This window comes from Balaenoptera borealis (genome assembly GCF_965194805.1).
Source record: "Balaenoptera borealis genome assembly, chromosome: 15".
NCBI classification, from domain to species: domain Eukaryota; kingdom Metazoa; phylum Chordata; class Mammalia; order Artiodactyla; family Balaenopteridae; genus Balaenoptera; species Balaenoptera borealis.
Genome location: NC_138871.1, coordinates 2,671,590 through 2,696,051, shown reverse-complemented (window position 1 = coordinate 2,696,051; position 24,462 = coordinate 2,671,590). Strand labels below are relative to the sequence as shown.

Below are 24,462 nucleotides of genomic sequence, written 5' to 3'. Positions count from 1 at the left end.
ATTCCTTTTATTTCTACCAATTATACTTTATTTTACTATTCATATATTTTAAAAATTATACGATATATTCTTATTAATTTAAAAAGAACACTATGTAAATTGATTTTTTTAATAATATAAATAAATCTGAATTACTTTGTTGAAACTAAAATCATTGTAGTGTTTCTAAAATGGGATTAAGGAACAAAATCACCCCATAGTAAGCTTTATTACGTCAATTATTGTGTAGTTTGCCTGTTCTATTTTTGTTTGACTTGTAGTAATTATAGAACTTTCTTGTATAGAGTGTTACATATTGTTATTCTGGGGGGAAAAATTTAATATAGTTTTGCCTCTGTCAAAGCGTTGGTCCTCAAGATGTTCACTAATAGATGTCTTATATTTTTAAAGGTAACAGAAAGACTGCAAAGGCAGAAGTGGCCGTTTATGACCATGGAAGTGGGAAGATAGAAGTAAATGGGGTCGACTACCTGCTCTACTTTCCGGTGACTCAGGACAGGTGAGGTCTTTGTTTTGGTTTTGCTTTTTGTTTTTAAAGAAAATGTACTTTATCATATGTCACGATCAACTAAGGCTTATGATTTTCTGATTATATTTGTCTGCATGATTATTTCTCTTTACTAATAGAATATGTCAAACTAGCTAGAGGGATGCTGTCACTATTTTTTATGTCGTTTTCCAGATTTTTAGAAAGCATCTCTAGAATTCCTCATTAATTGCGTCTTCCTCCCCTTCTCATCAGATCATACTGGAAGTTGAGTGCCTCAGGGTCTTATGTTCTGAAATGCAGACTGTGCCACCTCTGCTTCCTGGGTTTGGGGATGGGCAGCCACGAAACAACGAAAACCAACCTTGTTTGGCACTTACCATCGTAAATATTAGAAAAAGTTTGCTTTATCACTTTGGATTTTTTTCTATTCACAGAAAATTTTATGTATATGTGTGTATAAGAGCTCCTCAGGCTTTGCTTAGTTCCCATGGCTACATGTGGCCGTTTTAGTCTTTGAACTTTGTATCCCGTGGAGGAACAGACGTGAATTATAAGTCGGTGATACAGCTCAACTCCACTAAGCGTGCCCATCTGAGGTGCGTTCCTGAGTCACTGTGTAAGGCCCCTTTTTGAGATGGCTACGATTTTCCCAGTCGTTAGTGTCGTCTTGCGCAAGTCACAGCAGTTCTGCACGGTTCGTTCCTCTCTTCCTAATCTCCTCCTGGTTCCTGCAGTGGTGTTTAGGGTCAGAAGGGTTAAGGCTCTTATGATCCCAATGCTTATGTCAGGAAAGAGGACCCTGCCAGTGTAGTGTAAGCTTCTGGACGGAATAATTACTTGAGGAAATGTATGTGTATTTTATTTGTGTGTGTGTGTGCGTCAAGAAGTAGCCCACTCTAAGTCTGTTTAGTAGGAATTAGACTAATTCTGCCATCATCCTCTCAGGGAAGCCAACGGAGGAAGCTCTTATCTGTCTTACCAAAAGCCAGAGAGAGCCGTAACTTCAGCGTTACGACTGCTGTAAGGAATGGCATTTGATCAATAGCCGCTGTTCATTTGTTTTCAGACGTAACTCCTGATGATTTAATAGCAGGTCTCAGTTTCGGCTCTATCTCACAATTAACCTGCACCCTTAGAACTCATCCTTCAGTCTGATGCAGCGGGCATTTGCTGAGGGTTGTCTGTGTGCCCAGGCTTGCTCTTGGCTTTGCGAAGATACCAGAGCTATGTGAGATACGGTTTCTGTTGTCAAGAAGCTCCCTATCTGATTGGGAAGCCTGAGGCTAGTCTTGGTGGGATAGGCGCCCAAACCGCCTCACCGTCCTTCAGTAGCTGTTGGGATTTACGGCAGCCGTGCTACTCGGGGACTGGCCTTTCCTCCTGCACGAGGGGCTCACGAGCTTACAGATGAGCAGGGAGGTGACCACTGACCAGTAGTAGGGAGACGGCCGAGCCAGGAATCGGTGATCTTGATCCTAGGTCTGTTTTCCAGCTGTGTGAACTCAGCCAAGATGCTTAAAGGTCACCTCCCTAAATGGTAGGAGGGAGTTGGACTTGATGATCTCTGAGGTGCTTGCCTGAAGGTCCGTTTGAACTGCTTGCTTTTCTTTCCAGGGTCCTTTCTTTAGGCTGTTTTTACACAGACAGCAAACAGGTCATTGGGAGTGTGGACTGTGTTCCTTCCTCGCGTTGTCAGAAATGTTGTGTTTATTCGTTCACTTAGCAGACACTTACCACGATGTGCCTGGTGCTGTGTGGGGTACACAGAGCATTGCTTTCTGATTTGGAAAGGCCTTTGCTCTGTCACTCAGCCAGTGAAGCAACTCTTAATTGATCACCTGTACGAAGGGAGTACTTTCCTCACATGGCACTAACCGTGTAATAGAGGAGTCAAGTTAGCATCTTAAGCAGTCACAGAAAAATAAGACTACGTGATTTTATATATGTACCAGGTTATGTGCTGCACAATTGGTGCCGTAGGAGTGGCATTCAGAGAAGATTGAAGGAGGAAATTTTTTTTTTTTCAAAATAACTTTGATTATATAACAAAGAGCAAAATAAAATTGATTGTTTTAGCTCAGGATGTCATCTGAGATCACTGAGAGGATAGATTTGTGAAGTATTTTCATGCCTGTAACTGTTTCTGCGTGTACGAGTGTGAGTCCAGATTAATTAAGACCGATAGGTACGTCATCGCTTTCCACTGCACCCTTTGGGTGTTGCTTTCTCTCTTCCTAGACTCAGTGTCGCGCTCAGTGTGCACCAGCTTCCCGACTGGGCAGACTCCACTTCCTCAGGTCCTTTCCCGCCTTGACCAGCCTGACTCAAGTGCTCTCATAGAGCCTGAATTTTTTCCCCAAATTTTAGTCTCAGTTTTTTAATCTATATAAGCATTTGTTAGGGAATCTTAAAGTTTTAGGAATTAAAACAGATAAACGTTTAAGCTCCCAAACGAGTAGGTGAGCAGGGCGTCACTCACCTGCGCAGTCGTGTCAGGCAGCGTGGGCCTGTGATGTGCCAAAGACAGTGCCTTAGGTTCCATACTGACCTCGGTGTCCTGGCTGGAAATGGCGGGGGTAGATTATCAGCCTCTACATTTTCTTTAGCTCTTATAATACAGTTATTAGTTATAATATCGTTGACCCTTGAACAATGTGGAGGTTGGGATTTTCCCAGCACAGTGGAAAATCTGAGTATAACCTTACCGTTGGTTCTTTGTATCGAGTTTCCTCATCCAGGGATTCGGCCACTGTGGATGGTGTAGGTCTGTAGTGTTTACTGTTGAAAAAAGTCCACGTGTCAGCGGGCCTGCACAGTTCAAACCCATGTTGTGCAAAGGTCAACTGTAGTACTACTTTTGTAACATCCCTGCTTTTCATTTGGTTGCTTTGGAACATTTGTTCAAAGAAAACAACACTAGCTTTAGGTCGTTTCATGCCTGTTTTCTATTGTAGGGCTTGTTTCACTCCTGTTGGAACTGCATCCCTGGTGAAGCAGTATTGTGACAGATTGCAGTTAACTCTGCCTTCCGAGCTCTTGTTGTGTCCGTCCACACCACCGGGGCTTGCTCCGCTAGTGTGTGGTCCGGGGGTAACATCCACCACTCAGCGCCACTGTGTGACGATAACCTTTACTTGGGGGGTCCAGAAAGCTACGGTGCCAGACCAAACAAGCAAATGCAGTATTCAGTATTCATCAGCTTTTCTAAGTAAAATTCATAAGCGTTATCAAGGCAAAAGCAGTCCCTTGTTTGTGAGTGAGAAGAAGGTCCAGGGCAGGCTGCCTGTTCCAGCCTCTGGCCCTGGCCCTGCCTGGACCACGTGGGTGCTCGCTGGCTGTGGGGGGAAGCAGGCCTGACTGGTTTGTGGGGTGTCACCGGGCAGCACCCTGCAGCCGAGGGAACTGCAGTCAGAGTGCGTGTCTCAGTGGGAAAACGTCGAGTGTGGTTTCAGTGACTTTAAAACTCACGGTGTCTGGACGAGCACAAACGTTATACAGATACATCATAGTACACTTTACTTAGTGAACCCAAATGGCACTTGATAGTTGCTTGGGAAGGCCTGTTAATATTACATCTGATCATTGAATCCAGAGAGGTTGGATTCAGTGGATTAAAGGAGTTCTCCCAGCTTTCAGACTTCTTTATGAGGTTATGTTCAAGCCTCGCAAAATGCTCGTGAGGCAAGCAGGATCAGCAAACAGCTGGGGCGTGCTCTCGTGCCCGAGAGAAAGAGGCCCGGCCCTGCTCTCAGCGAGCCTCTGAGTACCGGAGACGCTCGTGTTCCTGCATCTAGTGTGGGTCTTAACAAACGTCCAGAATGTGAGCAGCCTGTAAAGTTGTGTGTCTTCGCGGTGAACTTAACTCTGCCTCTCGTGCTGTGCCTTAGAGAACAGCTGATGTTCCCTTTCCACTTCCTCGACCGGCTTGGACAGCACGACGTGACCTGCACAGTGTCGGGGGGCGGGCGGGCGGCACAGGCGGGGGCCATCCGCTTGGCGACGGCGAGAGCCTTGTGCAGCTTTGTCACCGAGGACGAGGTCGAGTGGATGCGCCAAGGTGCGAGTTCAGGTGGGCGGGGCCGGGTCACCCTCGAGTCTTCATCCGACTCCGTTTTGTGTCGGGCACGTGGGCGGTGGCTTTTGTTTTATCATAGCAATTTGTAATCGTTATTCGATTTAATGATGGAACCCCTAAGGTGTTTCTCTCCAGAGTTACTGGAGATTCCTTTTCCACTGTGATATTAGTTCGAATTTCATTTCCCTTACTCACTCTGTGTGACCCTGTCACCTAGCCGTGAATTCAGGAGTCTCTGCACAGGGGGAGAAGGGTTCTACGATCAACATGTTCGTTAGGGCCCTGTGTCCGCATTTCACAGTCAGTCGGGGCAGCTCTAGCCGAGGAGTATCTTCCCACCATTTGTGAAGGAGGAAAGCACTGCGGACACTGCCGACCGGCTGTGTGGCCTCAGCAAGGCCCCCGGCACCTCTGGGTCCAGGAGCCCCTCCGGGCAAGTGACGTGGGCCCTGCCCCTGCCCTCCCACTGCGCCGCTGGGGCTCTGATCCCACGCTGCAGGTAGGGCCACCCGTAGCTTAGGCAAGTGAATTTTTTTAAGCCTCTAAGAATCCATTTGCTTATAAACAGTTCACCATTTTGTAGGATTCATATCTAGTCATTAAAATCATTTGATAGGACCTCACTTAACAATTCTGCTAGTTTGAGTTTCTGTGCATAATGAAAAGTAATAAAGCGTCATTACTAATCATTTAAACTAGAATTTAGACAGGTCTTGTTTGCATTCCACACAAAACGTTGTTTTATTCCGTGCCCCCTAGGTACAAGTAAATGCAAGAGCTATGGGTATATGACAAGCGTAAAATGTGAATTTTGCCTTTGCTGTGTGGCCATTGAAAGTACCCTAATAAAATACAGAAGCCTCGCATACAGTGAAGAGAAGTGCTAGTGTTGGAAAGGTGAAAAAGACAGTGAGAAACTCCGGTCTGTTTACATATTTATAAACACAGTTAAAGAGTTTTCTTGTCGCTGGTATTCTTGCGGTAGTTACAACATCCCACGGCTGGACCACCGCTGGGCGCACCCATCGGGGCCGTATGCTGAGTGACTCGTTTATTGCTCAGAAGCTGTAATTACTCCTGATGGTGGGAGACCGGGAGCTTCCAGTCTAAAGTGACTTTACTCTTCTGGAACCAGTGCGTTGTGCTGAGAACACAACTCTAAAACCTTTTTTAGATTCCGAAACAAAGTACCAAGAACTATTACTATCACACAAATTAGAAGAATAAGTTTCTTTTCTCAGGTATGTCTGATAAGTCATATAATGTGTCAGTATATTCACGGGCACTGTTACTGTATCGTGTCTGCATACTTCCACACACTTCACCCCCAGGAAGTGTTTCTTTTCTCCCTCTTGAAACTTTCACATCTGTAATAGTAAGTGTGCCGGGCAAGTTCCCTGGCAGTGAGTCGTAACTGGCACACCAGAGCAGCTTTGTCTTAAGTTGAACAAGTTTAAAAACCAAAAAGGAGTCATATCTCTCATAGGAGAAGAAAAGCAGACTCAAGTAATGTACCTGGTGTTTGTCTCAGAAATCGGGAAAATAGCTTAGGAGAGTGAAATCGGACTGCTGTCATGAGTTGTATATGAGGCTGGGAATTGCTTGTGGGCCTGGTGCTTTTCCTCTGACAGCAGGAGGTGCCAATTCACACGGTTCTCCTGCTTTCCTGCGCTTTGCATGGTTCATAAAGGCGTCTCTTTTTATGCTGCAGCGGGACTGCTTACTGCCGATCCCCGTGTCAGAGAGCGGAAGAAGCCAGGCCAGGAGGGAGCCCGCAGGAAGTTCACCTGGAAGAAGCGCTGAGTGTTCTGGGCAGGAAAGGAGAGGGCCGCTGTGCACCTGGCACGCGGCAGACGCGCGGGAGACGGTTGCTGGCTGGGGTGAAGCAGCACCATCAGACGTTTGAGTTGTGAGATGATTTACTCTAAAATGCAATGTTGTAAAGGTTACCTTCTAAAAATAATTATTTAAAACTGTTCAGCTTTGTTCTGCTGCTTTACTTTTAAAACTTTTTCAGAAGAGAGCTTTAGAAGCATAACTCAGAATCTTGGCATATTCAACCTGAAAGGAGCATTCAGCAAAATCCAATCAAGAGACCACCTTTTGCGGACGGAAAGGCCCAGCCCCACAGATCTGCCCCACCAGAGCCGCACTGCTAACCTAATGTCAGGACAGACTTGGACTCACTCCCCCTAACTCGGTCGTTTTCCCGGAGAGCAGTTGTTACGGCATATCTTTCAAGACTGACGGACGAGAGGCTTGTTGAGAAGAGTGAAGCCCGTGGAGCGTCTTTGTCCGGAGCCCAGCAGAGTCTCTGCGGAAGACAACAGGCCAGTCCCCCCCAGCCCCCGGCAGCCACGATTCCACTCTCTGCTTCTGAGTGTGACTCTTTTTTTTTTTTAAAGATTCTACGTATAAGTGATACCACGCCCGAGTTTGCCTTTCTCTTTCTGGCTTATTTCACTTAGCATAGTACCTTCCAAGTTGGGTACAGACTTGCAGTTACAGTATGAATTAGTTCTGAGGATCTGGCTTTAGCGTGTCTGTGAAACCTTGAAATAGGTCCAGAGTTTTATACATGCGTCACTTTTTCTGGGCTACGTAGTTCCATTGCTCTCACAAGATGCCCAGAGGGGTCCCTCCCTATGATACTGAGAACCACGGGCATGAGGAGGGTTTGGGGGGTTTTTCAAGGACAGTAAGTCCGCCCTTTGTGTGCAGCCCTAGATCCAGCAGGCGAAGCAGACACCATGGTGAGGTTTCGGGCCTGACCTGGTGGGAGCAGGGGTCAAGGGTATTGGTCATAATCTTTATCTGGCTGGGAGGAGGGTACATGAGTGTCCGCTTTACTATACCTTTCAAATGTGATACGTGTGATTTTTATTATGAACCGTTTTATGATAAAAGTGAATGAAAAACCACCGTGAGTCGGGACGTAGGAGCTCGAGAACAGTCTCCGGGGCTTATGTGTGACCTCGGGCAGCTGACCTCCTTACAGCTGGGTGGTCGCGCGTGAGGAGGGGAGGACACCCTGCCCTGTCCCAGGGTTAGAGGATTCAGTAAAATCCACAGGAGCCGCGGAGCCCAGAGCAGGTCCTCTATCAGTGTTGGTTGTGATTTTCCTCAAGAAACCCCTCCTTAACCTCTGTCGTTTGGTTAAACCCAAGTGCACAGGATCTCAGTTGGACGAGGGAAGGAGTGGGGGTCATGGTGTAAACAGGCAGTTAACTTGAAAATGAATGACAGTTTACCGCCTCGACTCCTCAGAAAAAACAGAAACACGATGCTGTGTGTGGGGTAGCTGAGCGCTGTACACCGAGTGTTTCCATGTGTCTGTTAAGTCGTCCAGGCTGCACTCGATCCAGCAGCCCCACAGACACAGGTGCTCGGCCCTCACACACCACGGGAGGTGGCAGCCGGCCAGGAGCTCTCAGTGTTCATAAGGGAGGGCCAGCACCTTGTGTGTGCACGAGCGTTGATGTCAAGCGCCTCTACCAGGAAGCCTGTGACCCATTCCCCCAAATTAACAGTCCAGGAGCCATAAAAATCATCATCATCATCGCACAGAAATACTGCCACCTTCTTTGGTGACCAACTTTGTGGGCTACAGAAAATTTTCTTCTTATTGTAAGCCTTTGGTTAAGACACAGTAAACTCATTACTGAAAATTGAAAGTAATCTTTGAGCACTACGATATAAAAACTACTGAGCTTCAACACTGAGCAAAATATTGTCAGAGAATTTTTTTCTGTCATTTCTCGGAAAATATAAATTACTACAGAGGTGCAAAATGTGGGGAAAAAACAATTCAAGTCATATCAGTGTATTCCTTCCTTCAGCACAGGCCATTAGCTTTTTAAACTAAATAATAACATTTATAATATATACTTCAAAAAAGGAACTGTAAGGTAGAATTAGGTATTTCATTAGAATCGGAAGGTACTTAAAGGCCATGATTTTTGGAGTGAAGGCCTGCTTTAACCATGTGTTTCCAGATGTCTTGGGGCCTTGCTGCATGGAGGGAGGGCCCCTCCCAGGGTTAGCGGGTCCCTGGCGACAGTAAACCACATGCCTGCCGCGTGCCTTTCAGACAGTCACTTGCTGGCCTGTTGGCCTCCTCATACCTGATCCGGATGAAACCTGGGTTTTACACAGGGCCTCAGCCTTTCAGGCACTGTTCCTGCAGCAGCAGAATAGGGGGTCCTAGTCTTGCTGTGTTAGTGCTTTTTCTTACTCAGTTTTTATTCATCAGACATTTATTTAACAAGTTATAAATACAAATCAGACAGGTTCCTTCTAGGAAATTTTCTTTAACGGATGGGAGGAGACCCCTTTAATAAAGTGGTAATTTCCTGTTACTTTTCATGAAATCACTGCTACTTTAGCTTTAACAAAAGTTAGGACCACGGTTGGATCTTCTATGAAAACTGTTCACGAGAACTCCAAATTTATTCCTTTTTCATTTTCCCAAGACTTGATTGTACTTCTCCTAAAAAAGATTGAAACCTCCCCGGGGAAGCCAGCCTCACAGTGTGAGGTCCTTCTCTCCAAGTCGAGAATGAAAGATTCACACAAACTCTCCTGATGGCGTTTCGAACCCCGTAAACTTCTCCGCCGAGGACACCGTCGTCACTGCTCCCTCTCAGGGTCCCCCATTATCACACTGAATTTTTATTCTGTAATTTCAGAGTATTGCCTGGAAGCGAGGGGAGGGTGGTAGAGGAGAGGCGTGTTTCACGGCGATTCGCAGATAAACGAAAGGGAGCCGGACACTGCAGGTCGGTAGATCCCACAGGAAGGGGGTTACAAAAAGTAGTCAACAGAGTTTTTGTCCTCAAAGCTTAGAATTTGCGTCTCTAATTAGAAAAACAACAAACAGAGAAAACAATTAGAAGGCAATTAGGTCCTGCTGAGAAGTGTTGACTGAGCAATAATGACACGGAGCTGAGGACGGGACCTCGGCTGGGAGCTTCTGCGAGGCCTGGGGTGACACGTGCTCCGGAGACCACCGCCCTCCGCCCACACCGAGCCTCAGCCCTCTGGTCTGAAAGATGGGGGCAGGATCCCTGCTTTCCAGGGCTCCGCGGACCACTTGGAACTGGGGTGAGACACCTGGCAGTTTCCGAGGCAGCAGGTCCTGGTGACTTGCCATTGCCAGTGTTGACCAAAAACGTCAAAGCTGTCTCGAGGAGGACGTGGGCCCTGCCCGGCGGGCAGCATTCAGAGGTTGCGCCCCAGTTACTCTTGGTAGCCGCCCCCCCGCACATCCCCCAGGGCCTGGTCTTCCTGAGGGAAGAAGTGACAGGGAGGCAGTACCAGCTGCGTTACTGTCTGAGCTGCGCGTGGGCATCTGTGCATCCCTAAGATGGGCTGGCCTCCGCCGGCCGGGCTGGAATTCCTGTTGACGTTCCCTCTTCCAAGGGCCCTCCTGGATCTGGCTTCTCTTCTCCCCAGCCGGCTGCCCACAGGCGGTGACGGGAGCGTCAGCCAGCTGCGGCCTGACACCCGGGTGCTGGAGGCGCTCTGTGGAAACGTCTCTGCACACGAATACTGTTCAAGCTGGAGGGCCTCCCATACATCATCAGCACTGGTGCTCTTTCAAGATGATGTGAATTTAAACTGTGTAAAAATTCTAATCCATGTTGGAGCAATGGAATTGGATGAAAACAAAGGCTCCTCACCCTGGAAAGGCGGCTTATACAAGAGTACCATCCTGTAATGCTGAGGGGTTCACGGAACCCCGAAGGTCCGTTCCTGGCCTGAGGGTCTGCACAGCACCTCGTTGAGAATGCCCATTCAGTTCATGACAATGATGGGACGAATTCAAAACTTTATGGTCATCTTAGTTTTAGTTTCTGGGTTTCTTGTTCCTACCTTTAAATTACTTGTTTAAAGAGCATAGTGGGCTTATTTTGGTCTTTATATATAAGCTTCCTAAACATAAGCTCCAGTATCATCGTGTGGGATGGGATGGGCGTTTCTAACTGCCTGTGCGGCATCGCCCTCTGAGGTCTCCCCTGCCGACCACCCTCCTGCCCTCCCTCCCGCTCCTCCCTCCCTGTCCGCCCCCCGCGTTGGGATCTGCGGGGTCCATAGGGCAAGGGGCCAGCTCGCCACCGTCATCTTGCCCTCGTGTCCACATACTGCCTCGGAGACTCCCCGGCATGTTGGGAGAAATCTTTTTGGATCTCTGAGGGTTTGCAGGGAGAATTTGGAGACCTACAATAAGCCACCCAAACTCCAGAGCGGATCTTCAAGTTACAAACTTAGCTGTCCCCACACAGTGGAACCCACTCGTGGGTCACGCGGATGAGAATTGAGATGTCCTGCTGGGCAGGGTGCACGACACAGGGCTGTTTGAGAGGTGACAGGAGTGGCTCGGAGGGAATGGATGGGTATTTCTAAGACATCTAGTGTGTGGCTGTAACTACTCATTTCATCGTAGCACCAAGCCTTTCAGAATATTCTTAAATGATGTACTGTACTTCAGAGCTCAATAAATAGAGTAACAATAACTTGCTTGTGGCTTAGGAAATCTATTTCCTTTAAATGAGAAAAATTAAAAAATTTAAAGATTGAATAGTCTGTACTTTTAATCTAATCAGGCGAGTGAACCCTAGCCTTAGTGTTAAGGTGCTGCGGGCCGCCAGAAAGGAACACTGCCTGCCCGCACCCTGGTTTTAACCCAGTGAGGTAAACCCTCGGGGTTGGACCTCTAACCCACGGAACCATAAGGCAGTAAATTCGTGCTGTTTTTCAGCCATTATGCTTGTGGTTGGTTACAGCAGCCATAGAAAACTAATACAGGGGACTTCCCTGGCGGTCCAGTAGTTAGGACTGCGCTTCCAATGCAGGGGGCATGGATCCCTGGTTGGTTGGGGATCTAAGATCCCACGTGCCGCGTGGCACGGCCGAAAGAAAGAAAGTAATAACAGGTGTGAGCATAGGTTGTTGTTGGAGATGAGGCTGGCGCAGGAACTCAGAGGTCCCCGATCGAGTCACAGGAGGCAGGGCTTCTGGAAGAGATCTGTGCCCTGAATCCCCGATGGAGCTCAGGACAGCCTTCTCTTAGGACGTTTCTGTAGCCAGTGCCCAGGGAAGTCTCGTGCGGGCAATTTTACACCGTCCGATGGCTCTGCCAGCGAAGACTTTATTATTTTCAGAAACGTATCCTGGGATGTGCGAATTTTAAACCAAAAAATGAAAGTTTCTTTTCCCACACATGTTACTCTGTGCACCTCTCTCCTGGACGGCTGCCTGGAGCCAGCTGGGTTTCAGGACATGCCCTGCCTGGGGCCTTGGTAGCACTTCCAGCCTAGCTCCCAGGTGCAAAGCGGGCTGACGCCTTCCAGAGCGAAGGCGCGGGGTCCCTCGCAGACCCCTACGCTCTTCCATTTACCCAACAGATGCTAATATACGCAGCCCCACGGTGAGTGCTGAGGAGGTTTAGGGAGCAGAAACAAAAGCTTGTGTGCCGGCGTGGGGGGACAATAAAGTGTTACGTGGCTGGCCTTGTGCGTGGTGGAGGGTGCCCTGGAGCAGGGAAGGGGGGTTGGGACTGGCACAGCGAGGGGGGGTGGCAGCTGTTGCAGGGAGCCGTGAAGGCAGCAAGGAGCAAGCATCACACACCTGGCACCGGAGGGCCCCGGTCGAGGGGCTGGCCTAATGCCAAACCCCGGGAGCTGGCAGGTGTGGGCGGAGCAGGGGGAGGAGGGTAGTGAGAGGACAGGGCAGAGCCGAGCGGGGTGAGCGGGAGGGCTTGAAGGCCATGGTTTCCTTGGCGGCAGACGGGAATCACTGCACGTTCTGAGCGGAGGCTGGCGCGCCCTGTGCGTGCGTCCGACCGTCCTCGTGTTCAGGGGGCACTCGGGGCCTCGGGTGGAGCAGGGAATTCAGGCAGGAGGCGGTACACCGAGTCAGGTGACGTAGCTGGTGGCTGGGACCAGAGTGCAAGCAGCGGAGCTGGAGAGAGGCCTCAGACCCTGGGTTTTGAAAGCTTAAGTCCCAGATCAAGTCACTCGTGATTTATGTAAAGTGTATGTCATCCCATCCCATTACTTTGTCAAGGTGACCCGTAACTACCAGGTCAGTGAATAGTGTAACCCCTTTTGCGATCAGTTGAACTGTAGTAGCCCAATCCCGTGTGGAGGGAACATTTCGAAGGTTAATAATGAGGAGGTGAGAGACAAGTGAATAAGAAAGAATGGGATGTTTCATCAGTGTTCCAGATCGTGGTTCTCAGACGGGCATCAGAGTCAGAGTCGTCTGGAGGACTTAAGACACGTTCCGGGCCCGCCCCCGCCCCCCGAGTTTCTGCAGGAGGCCTAGAGCAGGCATTTCTAGCTGAGTTTGCATTTCCAGCTAGTTCCAGGCGATGCGGCTGCAGCCGGTCCGGGGACCACACACGGGGAAACCCTGCTCCAGGTGTGAAGCGTCCCCCGGAAGGGACCGCATCATCACGCGGCTGGAGCAGAGGGGAGCTTAGGGCTCTCCGTCCAGCTGTCACCAACCAGAGGCTTCCCCAGGGAGGCCGCGCGCGCGTGCTGGGCAGTGAGAGACCACGGGCCCCAGGGGTCAGGGGCCGGACTCAGGGTCCCATTGGTGTGCAACCTCTGACACCCCCCCACCCCTTAACAGAGGTCCACAGAGGTTGCCCTAATTGCTGGGTGAAAGGATTCCGAGTTTTTATTCCGGCCTGCTAACGTGATCAGATACGTACTAGCTCTCATTCCTGAATTGTGTTGAGACGTTGATTCATTTGAAGTGAAAAAAGCAAGTGGTAACTACTTCTCTTCTATCAAAGAATATTCATGTATTACATGCCTGTATTTGACTTATAAAATGTATTTGTGTCTAGCTATCTTTATGCCTGTATTTGACTTATAAAATCTGATTGTGTCTAGATATCTTTATGCAGTGAAATTATTGATTATTTTTTACTTTCTTCTTTCATGTGTGGTTTGAACTTTTTAAAGCTCATTCATAACTTTTATAACAGAAAATAGTGAATTTCGCCTTGAAGTGTCCAGATTTCGAGCGATTAGTACCCTGGTTTAACCACAAGGTGGAGTAGTTTACAACCGAATAGGCTACTCAATGCCGAAAAGGCGAAGGGGGTGAGATTCCCGCCCTCTTCCCTAATTTCATCCAGGTGATTCCTGTACGTTGTACTGCCCCTTGGAAACATCAGGCATATTAATTATATTTTTAAATCCATCTATTGCAGATGAATCTCTAAATTCTGATTTATTTTTCACATGCTTACATTTGAATTTATAATGATCTCACTTATTAAATTGGTTCCCTTTTATTATATTAGTTTCAGGTGTACAACATAATGATTTGATATTTGTACACAGGCATACCTCCTTTTATTGTGCTTCACAGATATTGCATTTTTTATATATGTATATAAATTGAAGGTTTGTGGCAACCCTGCATCGAGCAAGGCTGTTGGTGCCATTTTCCCAAAGCATTTGCTCTCTGTGTATTTCTGTCACATTTTGGTAATTGTCGCAATATTTCAAACTTTTTCATTATTACTATATTTGTTAGGGTGATCTGTGATCAGTGATCTTTGACTTTACTATATTGTAATTGGGGGGCCCACGAGTCACACCCATATAAGGTGGTGAACTTAATGGATAAATGTGTGTGTGTTCTGACTGTCCACCGACCAGCTGTTCCCCGTCTCTCTCCCTCTGCTCGGGCCTCCCTACTCCCTGACACACAGCAGTATTGAAATTCGGCCCATTAATACCCTACAGCGGCTTCTAGTGTTCAGGTGACAGGAGGTTCACGCATCTCTCACTTTAAATCAAAAACTTGAAATGATGAAGCTTAATGAAGAAGGCATGTCGGAAGCCAAGGCCGGCTGAAAGCTAGGGTTCTTGTGCCGGACGGTTAGCCAAGTTGTGTATGCAGAGGAAAAGTCCTTGAAGGAAATTGAAAGCGCTGCCCCAGTGAACACACACAGACATAAGAAAGCAAACAGCCCTACTGCTGATGTGGAGAAAGTTGTAGTGTCTGGATAGAAAATTCTAACAGTCACAACAGTCTCTTAAGCCAAAGCCTACTCCACAGCAAGGCCCTAACTAACTCTCTTTAATTCTGTGAAGGCCTGGTAGAGGTGAAGAAGCTGCAGAAGAGAAGTTTGAAGCTAGCAGGTATTAATTCATGAGGTTTCAGGAAAGAAGCCGCCTCCATAACATAAAAGTACAAGGTGGGGACTTCCCTGGCGGTCCAGTAGTTAAGACTCCACGCTTCCAATGCAGGGGGCACGTTTTGATTCCTGGTCAGGGAAATAAGATCCCACATACCACGCAGCGAGGCCAAAAGATCTTAAAAAATAAAAAATAAAAAGTGCAAGGTGAAGCAGCAAGTGCTGATGTAGAAGCTGCAGCAAGTTATCCAAAAGATCTAGCCAAGTAATTAATAAAGGTGGCTACAGTAAACAACAGATTTTAAGTGTAGATGAAACAGCCTTCTATTGGGAAAAGATGCCATCTAGGACTTTCATAGCTAAAGAAGAGAACTCAGTTCCTGAATTCAAAGCTTCAAAGGACAGGCTGACTGTCTTGTTAGGGGCTAATGCAGCTGGTGACCTTAAGTTGAAGCCAGTGCTCACTTACCATTCTGAAAATCCTAGGGCCTTTAAGAATTATGCTAAATCTACTCTGCCTGTGCTCTATAAGTGGAACAAGAAAGTCTGTATGACAACACATCTGTTTACAACATGCTTTACTGGATATTTTAAGCCCGCTGTTGAGAACTACTGCTCAGAAAAAAAGGTTGCTTTCAAAATATTACTGCTCATTGACAATGCACCTGGTCACCCCAGAGCTCTGATGGAGATGGACAATGAGATTAATGTTGTCTTCATGCTGCTAACACAGCATCCATTCTGCAGCCCATGAAATTACTCAAGGAGTAATTTTAACTTTCGAGTCTTATCATTTAAGAAATACATTTATAAGCTTATAGATGCCACAGATAGGGATTCCTCTGATGGATCTGGCAAAGTCAACTGAAAACCTTCTGGAAAGGATTCATCATTCCAGATGCCATTAAGAACATTCCTGATTCACAGGAAGAGGTCAAAATATCAACATTAACAGGAGTTTGGAAGAAGTTGATTCCAACCCTCATGGATGACTTTGAGGGGTTCAAGACCTCCGTGAAGAAAGTAACTGCAGATGTGGTGGAAACAGCAAGAGAACTAGAATTAGAAGTGGAGCCTGCAGATGTGACTGAATTGCTGCCATCTCATGAGAATAACGGATGAGGAGTTGCTTCTTACGGATGAACAGAGAAGGTGGTTTCCTGAGTTGGAATCTGCTCCTGATGAAGATGCGGTGAAGATTGTTGAAGTGACAACAAAGGATTTAGAATATTTCATAAACTTTAGTTGATGAGTCAGCAGCAGGGTTTGAGAGGATTGACTCCAGTTTTGAAAGAAGCTCTACTGGGGGGAAGATGCTATCACACAGCACTGAAGGCTGCAGAGAAATCGTTCATGAAAGGAAGAGTCGTCGGTCGATGTGGCAGACTTCACTGCTGCCACCCCCCCGACCAGTCAGCAGCGAGGAGATCAGGCTCGCTGAAGGCTCAGGGGATGCTTAGCAATTTTTAACAATGGAGTATTTTCTAATTAAGCTATGTGCATTTTTTAGACATAATGCTACACTTAGTAGACTGAAGTATAGCATAAACATAACTTTTATATGCACTGGAAAACCAACAATTTTGTGTGACTCGCTTTATTGTGATATTCGCTGCACTGCGGTGGTCCGGAACCGAACCCACAGTATCTCCGAGGTCTGCCTGTATATTGCAGAATGATCACCATGATAAGTCTGGTTCACATCTGTCACCATACATAGTTACCAGAAAAATTATTTCTCCTGTGATGAGGATGACTCGAGTCGTCTTATGAAAGGCGGATTGCTGGAAAAGACCAGAAGCCGAGTCATAGGACTTGGCCGCAGCGTCTTGCAGGGAGGGAAGGAAGATTCCTGCAGACGGGAGGCCGGACACCCCTGCTTCCTCCTGCAGCCGCTGCCCCTGGGATAGGCTGGCTCCCCTTTGACTTCGAGTTACTATTTCAAAACATACAGTTACATCAGTGTTTTGAGTATTAATAAGCTCTCTAAACGCTAGTTTACAAAAAAAGGAAAAAAGTGGAGAGAATTTAACTCAAAATAGTGGAAGACCACTATTAAGAGACTGAGAAGCAAAACCAACGCGTTTGGGACGGGGCTTTCCATCCTGAGACCGAGGTGCCGGGGGTGGGAGCGGACGAGAGCGTGTGGGTGGCCCCCAGGGACCTGCCCGGTGGCGCAGGCGCTGCGTGGGCCGCGTGCTGGCTACGGGCTTGGCCAGGACGGCCCTCTCTCCCCTTCCCCGCCTTCCCCACCCTGGCAGGACATGCAGGCCTAGTTTAACCTGCACGTTTCTATCAACAGCATCCAGGCGCGCTGTGGCCTGCGGGGTGACCGAGGCTGCCGCGGGGGCAGGGGGACTACCCTGGTCGTAAACACTCAGCCTCCACGCCGTGGAGTGCGAGGGTTCCAGTGGAATCGCTGTATCACGTAAACTCCATCTTCTTTTTTTTTTTTTTTTTAATGAATTTATTTATTTTATTTATTTATTTTTGGCTGCGTTGGGTCTTCCTTGCTGTGCCCGGGCTCTCTCTAGTTGCGGTGCGTGGGCTTCTCATGGCGGTGGCTTCTCTTGTTGCGGAGCAGGGGCTCTAGGCGCGCGGGCTTCAGTAGTTGTGGCACACGGGCTCAGTAATTGTGTCTCGCGGGCTCTAGAGCGCAGGCTCAGTAGTTGTGGCTCACGGGCTTAGTTGCTCTGCGGCATGTGGGATCTTCCTGGACCAGAGCTCGAACCCGTGTCCCCTGCATTGGCAGGCGGATTCTTAACCACTGCGCCACCAGGGAAGTCCCAACTCCATCTTCTTAGACCACCGTACTGTCAGAGGATGGAGGGGAAATATTCAGCTATGTTCTCTTTTCAATAGGCTGATAACTAAGAAGATTCAAGGCTGCTTTTCTGTTGTTCTAACCAGCGCTGTAGCATTCAGAGTCAAAGTGAGTTTACCAAATGCAGAAAGAAAACAACCCACCCGTAATCTTACCATTATCCACAACCAACAGGTAGTAGCATTTTTAGGAATTCTAGTATGTATATTTTCACGTGAAAGCATATTTTACATCATGGTAATTAGAACATACATACCATTTTAAAACTGATTTCCATTTACGATCATATAACCACTTTGAGCTTCATAATTATCATTTTAATGACCTCAGAATATTCCATCCATCGAGCATATGTTTCCCAATTTACTTAACTAGTATCCATACCGTTAGCCACATGTGCTTTTTAAAAATAATACCGTAAATAATGTACCACCAGCATATTTGCTTTTTCTCTCATTTGTCCTTAGGGTCAATTCCCAGAACTAACTTTATCAAGTCAATGGCACGAATTGACTTTATACCGGTAGCCAGTGACTCCGCAGAGCCTCTGCCATTTCCGGGGTACGTGTGCCAGCCCCACGGCCAAGATCAGCACCGAGCATTTCCCTTTTCAAGAGTTCCAGCCTTTCCAGGGTCTCTGCCCGGTGGACTCCCAGCCGTTCCTACTGCCTCTGTCTGTTCTCAGGTGTCCCCCTCTTGTCTGGTCACCCCGTCCTCCGGCCTCCCAGGCCTGGGATGTCTGCACAGTTCCTTTCCTCGGTGGGGATGTGCCTGCCGTCCCCAGGGCCCCTCACCAGCCCCTGCCCTGTCCCCCTCATCCCGGCGCCTGTCCACACCCTTCCACACCCCGCCTCCACTCCACTCCGCCAGGCCCGGCCCAGGGCGGGTCCACCACATTGACCGATCAGCTCTTTCCAGGGTCACCAGTAATGTTAACTGCAGAGGTCAGGGACATCTTTCAGGCCCCTTTCATTTGGTCTCTGTGAGGCACTGGACCCCATGCCTCTGGAAACTTTCTCACCGCCTTGGATTCCACATCCTCCTACCCTTCTGACGCTTCTCTGTAAGTGTCCTCTCTCTCCTTTTTGTTGACGCAGCTCCTAACCATTGGCGTCCCCCAAATAGAACAGATGGCTCATGGGGCAACACAATGGGGCCTCACCCCCTCTCTCCACGCTGTCGTGTCGGTTCTAAAATTTACAAACCCAAGTGTGCCCTCTACCCGGCTTTGAGGCTCCCCAGTCCCTGGGTTTCAGTCTCTCCCTTTTATTCTAGACACACAACCCATGAACAAGCCCATCTGCTTTTCAGATTCTAACCCTCCCCACGCTAACAACTGCCCGGTCTGTGCCCCCAACGAGGTCTTTCCTTTGAGTTTGTCTCTAATATAACTGCCTCTATCTGAATGCCCCATAACATCTCAGATTCAGCAGGTACCGAATAGAATCATTGTCTATTGTGCCCGCCCTACCCTCCCTTCAGGTTTACCCATATTCTCTTAGTGATGACACCTCTCTCCAGTATGCAGTCAAGTTCAAAAGCTGTCCACCTCTTCAGCCCCCTTCCCCTTCCTCACATCCATGGTCACTCACTCATGGGGAGCTTGTCCGTCCCACCCTGAGACTCTCAAACCTCTCCCCTCACGACCATCCTTCTCTGCTGTCTGAGTTCACAGCCCTTGTCAGCTCCTGCCTGGATAATTCCAAACGCCCCGCAAAGGGCCGCCATCCTGCAGCCCTCCCCTCCCCGCACATCCTGAGCGGTGCCGGGGTCGGTGTGAGCAGGCAGGCTTCCCGGGTTCAGTTACAGACTCTGTCTCTTGCTATCTGCATAACTTTGGACAGAATTTTCAACTTCTCTCCATTTGCCCACATGTACGGTGGAGACAGCACCTTCTCGCAGGAGTAGGTGTGAGGATGGAATGAGGGTTACGTGAGTGAATACACGTCCAGTACTTGGGACGGTACCTGGCGCATAGAAAGCACCCACTAAATGTCACTGCTGTCATCATCTTCGTCGTCTCTGCACCACCAGGGAGATCTTTCCAAAGGAAAACTCTGGCCCAACCAGTATCCTACTCAGAGCCCTTCCGTTCAGACAGATTGAGTCCACCCACATTCATAGCAGCACTATTCACAGTAGCTAGAAGGTGGTCACAGCCCAAGTGTCCATCGACAGATGAATGGATAGGCAAAGTGTCATCCATACATGCAATGGGGTACTATTCAGCCTCTAAAAGGGAGGAAATTCTGACACGTGACACAACATTAGGTGCACCTGACAGACGTTATGCTCAGGGAAATAAGCCTGTCACAAAAAGACAAATGCTCTGAGGCCCTGGGGTCATCAAATCCATAGAGACCAAAGTAGATGTGGGAGGCCAGGGACCGGGGTGGGGGTGGGGGGAGTGAGTGTTTCATGGACAGAGTTTCAGGTTGGGAAGATGAGAAAGTTGTGGAGACGGATGGTGGGGATGGCTGCACAACGGCGTGAATGTCCTCAGTGCCACCGAGCTGTGCGCGTAAAACTGGGCGGAAGGATAGAATTGTACGTAGCATGTATCACAAAATAAATGAGTGAAAGCCCTCCGTGTCTCCCCGTGGCCTGCGGAGTGGCAGCGTCACGGTCTGTGCGCAGGCTCTTGAGGCCCCGTCTCAGCTCTTCTTCTCTGGCCTCACCTCCTCCCTCTCCCCGAGCCGCAGCCACGTGGCACTGCAGCCGGCTCTTGGGCCAGGAGCTTGGACCACGCCCAGCCTCTGCCGGGTGCTCCAGTGTCTTGATTCATGCCCACCTCCTGTACTTCTGGTCTTGCCAGTGGACTTTCACTTGGACGGATCACAACATAGACTGGTTAAGTATTAGAAATTACTCTGGTTGAACCCTCTCACTGACAGATGGGGAAGCAGGTCCTCAGTGTACCTGAGAGCGTACAGGTTGGTGTTGCAGGCAACATAAGAATGCAGGTTTCCCGCCTCCCAGCTCTGCGCTCCTGATATTACACCTTGGCAATCACAGTGTTCATGAAAAAGCAAGTCCTAAGTTGGGATTGAGGCCAGATGCTGCCGTGCGGAGGCCACAGACAGGCCCTGAGAACCAGGGAGCTCCCAGGTCAATGCGGATCCCATTTGCACCTGATGGCCACACAGGACAAACTTTTTCATTAGTTCATTCAATCATTTGTATATCCATCTGTCCATCCATTCTTCCATCCATCCATCCATCCCTCCATCCATCCATCCATCCCTCCATCCATCCATCCATTCCTCCATCCATCACTCCATCCACTCCTCCATCCATCACTCCATCCACTCCTCCATCCCTCCCTCCATTCATCCATCCATTCTTTATTATTATTATTATTTAATTTTTAAATAAATTTATTTTATTTATTTTTGGCTGTGTTGTGTCTTCGTTGCTGCATGCAGGCTTTCTCTAGTTGTGGCAAGTGGGGGCTACTCTTCGTTGTGGTGCACGGGCTTCTCATTGCGGTGGCTTCTCTTGTTGCAGAGCATGGTCTCTAGGTGCACTGGCTCAGTAGTTGTGGCTCACGGGCTCAGTAGTTGTGGCACATGGGCTTGGTTGCTCCGTCGCATGTGGGATCTTCCCGGACCAGGGCTCGAACCCGTGTCCCCTGCATTGGCAGGCGGATTCTTAACCACTGCGCCACCAGGGAAGCCCCATCCATCCATTCTTTCTGGGAGGTGGCCTAGCTAAGGGTCCAGGTCTGAACTGCTTAGTCTGAGTCCTGCCTCTGCCACCTATTTATGTGATATGAGCAGGTTATTTGCCTCCCAGGGCCTCAACGTTCCTTATCTGTAAAATGGGATAACCATACTACTTGCTTCATAAGGTGGTTATAAGGAATAAATTAATTAACATGTGTAAATGCTTAGAAAGGTGCCTGGCACATAGTAAGTTATATAAGTCTTCGATTCAGCACTAAATTGAGGGAGAAATATCTCTAATTCTGGAAGAAGTAATGCACAGGCTGGCCTTTGGAGACCCTTCTCCCACCATCGTTGGCATCATGAGCAGTAATGATGGTGTGCGAGTGTGGGGCAGAGAGGCCCAGGCTTCACGGAGTGGAGGGGTTTGGGGTCACGGGAGGTTTTAGCTCACTTGGTGCTCGTGTGGTCTCTGAGCTTGAAATTAACTAAGACGAATGAATGTAAGATTTCAAACAATATTTTGATATTATGCAAATAAGACAACAAAGTTTGTTTAGAAACATTAGCATAAGTAAAATGTAAAGTTTATGAGTTTTTCTAATGAGAAAGGCAAGAAATAAAGCTGAGTGGTAATTTCTGATGATTCATCTGTATGATAAGAGGCATTAGGATGGTGTCAAGGAGGAAGCATCTGGCAGAGCCTCTGCATTTAAACCGGAGGGATTTCTCTCTACTTCTCTGTCTCAAAAGTCATTTCAGGGGTTAGAAAGTCTTGGAATATTAATAATTTAAATTGAAAACTTCCCCTTTTAACATACAAGAACTCCTGATTATCCACTGATTTGCATCAACTACAAAACAGGAAAGAATTTCGTAAAAGGCATTTTTAAGCTGCTTACTTTATTTTGTTAAATGGCTGGCGGGGGTGACGCGGTGTTTTTGCCAGCACTGATGAATATGGCTAAGTTTTCTTTAACTTAAAATATATTTACTCCAGTTTGAGATCAACTAAAACTGCTACGAGCATCTGTGCACATGTTTTCGTGTGAACCTAAGTCTTCATTTCTCTAGACAGAGGTCCAAGCCTGCAAGTCACGTGGTCGTTGCCTGTCTGGTTTTATAAGAAACTGCTGAACCGTTTGCCAGAGTGGCTGGACCGTTTTACATCCCCTCCAGCCATGTGTGAGTGGCCCAGCATCTCTGCATACTTGAGAGCATTTGGTGTTTCACGATTTTTTGTTGTAGCCATTCTGACAGGTATGTAGTGTTATCTCTGTGGATTTAATTTGCGTTTCTCTGATAGCAAACGACAGTGACCCTCCTTCCATGTGCTTATTTGCCAACTGTGTACCTTCTTCCGTGAAGGCGTGTCCTGTCTCCATTCACGTTTTTTGCCCATTTTCTAACTGGATTGTTTGCTTTTCACTGTGGAGTGTTAAGAGTTCTTTGTACGTTCCACTTGCAAGCCCTTTATCAGATATGTGGTTTGTTAACATTTTCTCACACTTGGTATCTTGTGTTTTCATCCTGTTAAAAGGATATTTCACGAAGCAAAGGTTTTTCCTTTCGAGGAGGTTGTTTTCCTTTTATGGACGCTGCTTTTAGTGTCGAGTCTAAGAACTCTTCTCTGAGCCCTAGATCCCAAAGACCTTCTTTGTCCCTAAATGTTTTATAATTTTACATTTTTTACATTTATGTTTTTTAAGTCTGTGATTCATTTTGATATAATTTTCATTGAATAAGGTGTGGTGTTGGGTCGAGGGTGTTGGATGTTTTGCCTGGGAGTGTCCAGTTGCTCCAGCATCATTTGTTGAAAAGACTGTCTTCCTCCGCTGAATTGCTGGGGTACTTTTTCAAAAATAGTTTCATCTTTTGATAATAGATCCACAGCGGTATTTGTTTCGGAGGAGGAATGTAAGGTTAGATGAATCAAATATTGTATATTTTCCTTCTGTTTTCTCCCTTTATCAACGCAGAGTTTCCCATGAGATGCTGGGATGGCAGTGGAGGGAGTTTATGTACTAGGGGAGCCTATGGTGTTAGAAATGCAGTAGGTCAGGTCTGTTCTATTACAGTTTTAACAAACCTGGAGCTAACACTTCCAAATGCATGCGGAGCCCTTCCAGGCTTTCACCCCAGGACCATTTCTCAAACCCTGGACCACTTCTGTGCACTTCCTGCCACAGCCAGGACAAATGAAGAAAACCAATCTCACCATTGGCAAGGGAGAGGGGAATCTACACCGTGCAGAGACGTCAGGTGAAGGCCGAAGGGTGTCCTCTGGATTTGGCGCAAATGAGGTCATTGGTGACCTTAGTAAAAGCGGGTGCGGTAGGGTGGTGGGAACAGAACCCACAGTGCAGTGGGGTGAGGATGTGGGTGGGGCCAGGCAAAGAGGACCAAAGGGCTGTAGCTGAAGGAGGGCCTGGGCCCCGAAGGCTTGGTTTTGTTCTGAGATAAGGAGGCTGGAGTGTGTACAAATTCCAATGGAATGGGGGAGGAAGTGAAGATGGGGGAGGAAGTGAAGATGGGGGGAAGTGAAGATGGGGGAGGAAGTGAAGATGGGGGAAGTGAAGATGGGGAGGAAGTGAAGATGGGGAAGTGAAGATGGGAGGAAGTGAAGATGGGGGAAGTGAAGATGGGGGAGGAAGTGAAGATGGAGGAAGTGAAGATGGGAAGTAAAGATGGGGGAGGAAGTGAAGATGGGGAAGTGAAGATGGGGGAGGAAGTGAAGATGGGGGAAGTGAAGATGGGGGAGGAAGTGAAGATGGGGGAGGAAGTGAAGATGGGGGAAGTGAAGATGGGGGAGGAAGTGAAGATGGGGGAAGTGAAGATGGGGGAGGAAGTGAAGATGGGGGAAGTGAAGATGGGGGAGGAAGTGAAGATGGGGGAAGTGAAGATGGGGGAGGAAGTGAAGATGGGGGAAGTGAAGATGGGGGAAGTGAAGATGGGGGAGGAAGTGAAGATGGGGGAGGAAGTGAAGATGGGGGAAGTGAAGATGGGGGAGGAAGTGAAGATGGGGGAGGTGAAGATGGAGGAAGTGAAGATGGGGAGGAAGTGATGATGGGAAGTGAAGATGGGGGAAGTGAAGGTGGGGGAGGAAGTGAAGATGGGGGAAGTGAAGATGGGGGAGGAAGTGAAGATGGGGGAGGTGAAGATGGAGGAAGTGAAGATGGGGAGGAAGTGATGATGGGGGGAAGTGAAGATGGGGGAAGTGAAGGTGGGGGAGGAAGTGAAGATGGG

The 24,462-nt window shown here is 48.1% G+C and overlaps 2 protein-coding genes across 3 annotated transcripts in view; both read left to right on the top strand.

The window, feature by feature from the left end:
• MRPS9 (mitochondrial ribosomal protein S9) overlaps positions 1-7,486 on the top strand; it is a 47,703-nt gene extending 40,217 nt beyond the window's left edge. Inside the window, exons 9-11 of the mRNA XM_082357464.1 lie at positions 391-499; positions 4,378-4,547; positions 6,277-7,486. Coding sequence (XP_082213590.1) covers positions 391-499; positions 4,378-4,547; positions 6,277-6,368 — 371 coding nt within the window. The 3' untranslated portion in view covers positions 6,369-7,486. The remainder of the gene's footprint in view (positions 1-390; positions 500-4,377; positions 4,548-6,276) is intronic.
• The window catches only part of GPR45 (G protein-coupled receptor 45), a 96,776-nt gene continuing 72,704 nt past the window's right edge, over positions 391-24,462 (top strand). The window contains exon 1 of one of the 2 annotated variants that reach the window (XM_082357453.1): positions 391-499. The gene's annotated coding sequence lies outside the window, so the exon portion shown is untranslated. Of the gene's footprint in view, positions 500-24,397; positions 24,440-24,462 lie in introns of those variants that run through there. The other variant, XM_082357456.1, reaches the window with a different exon arrangement.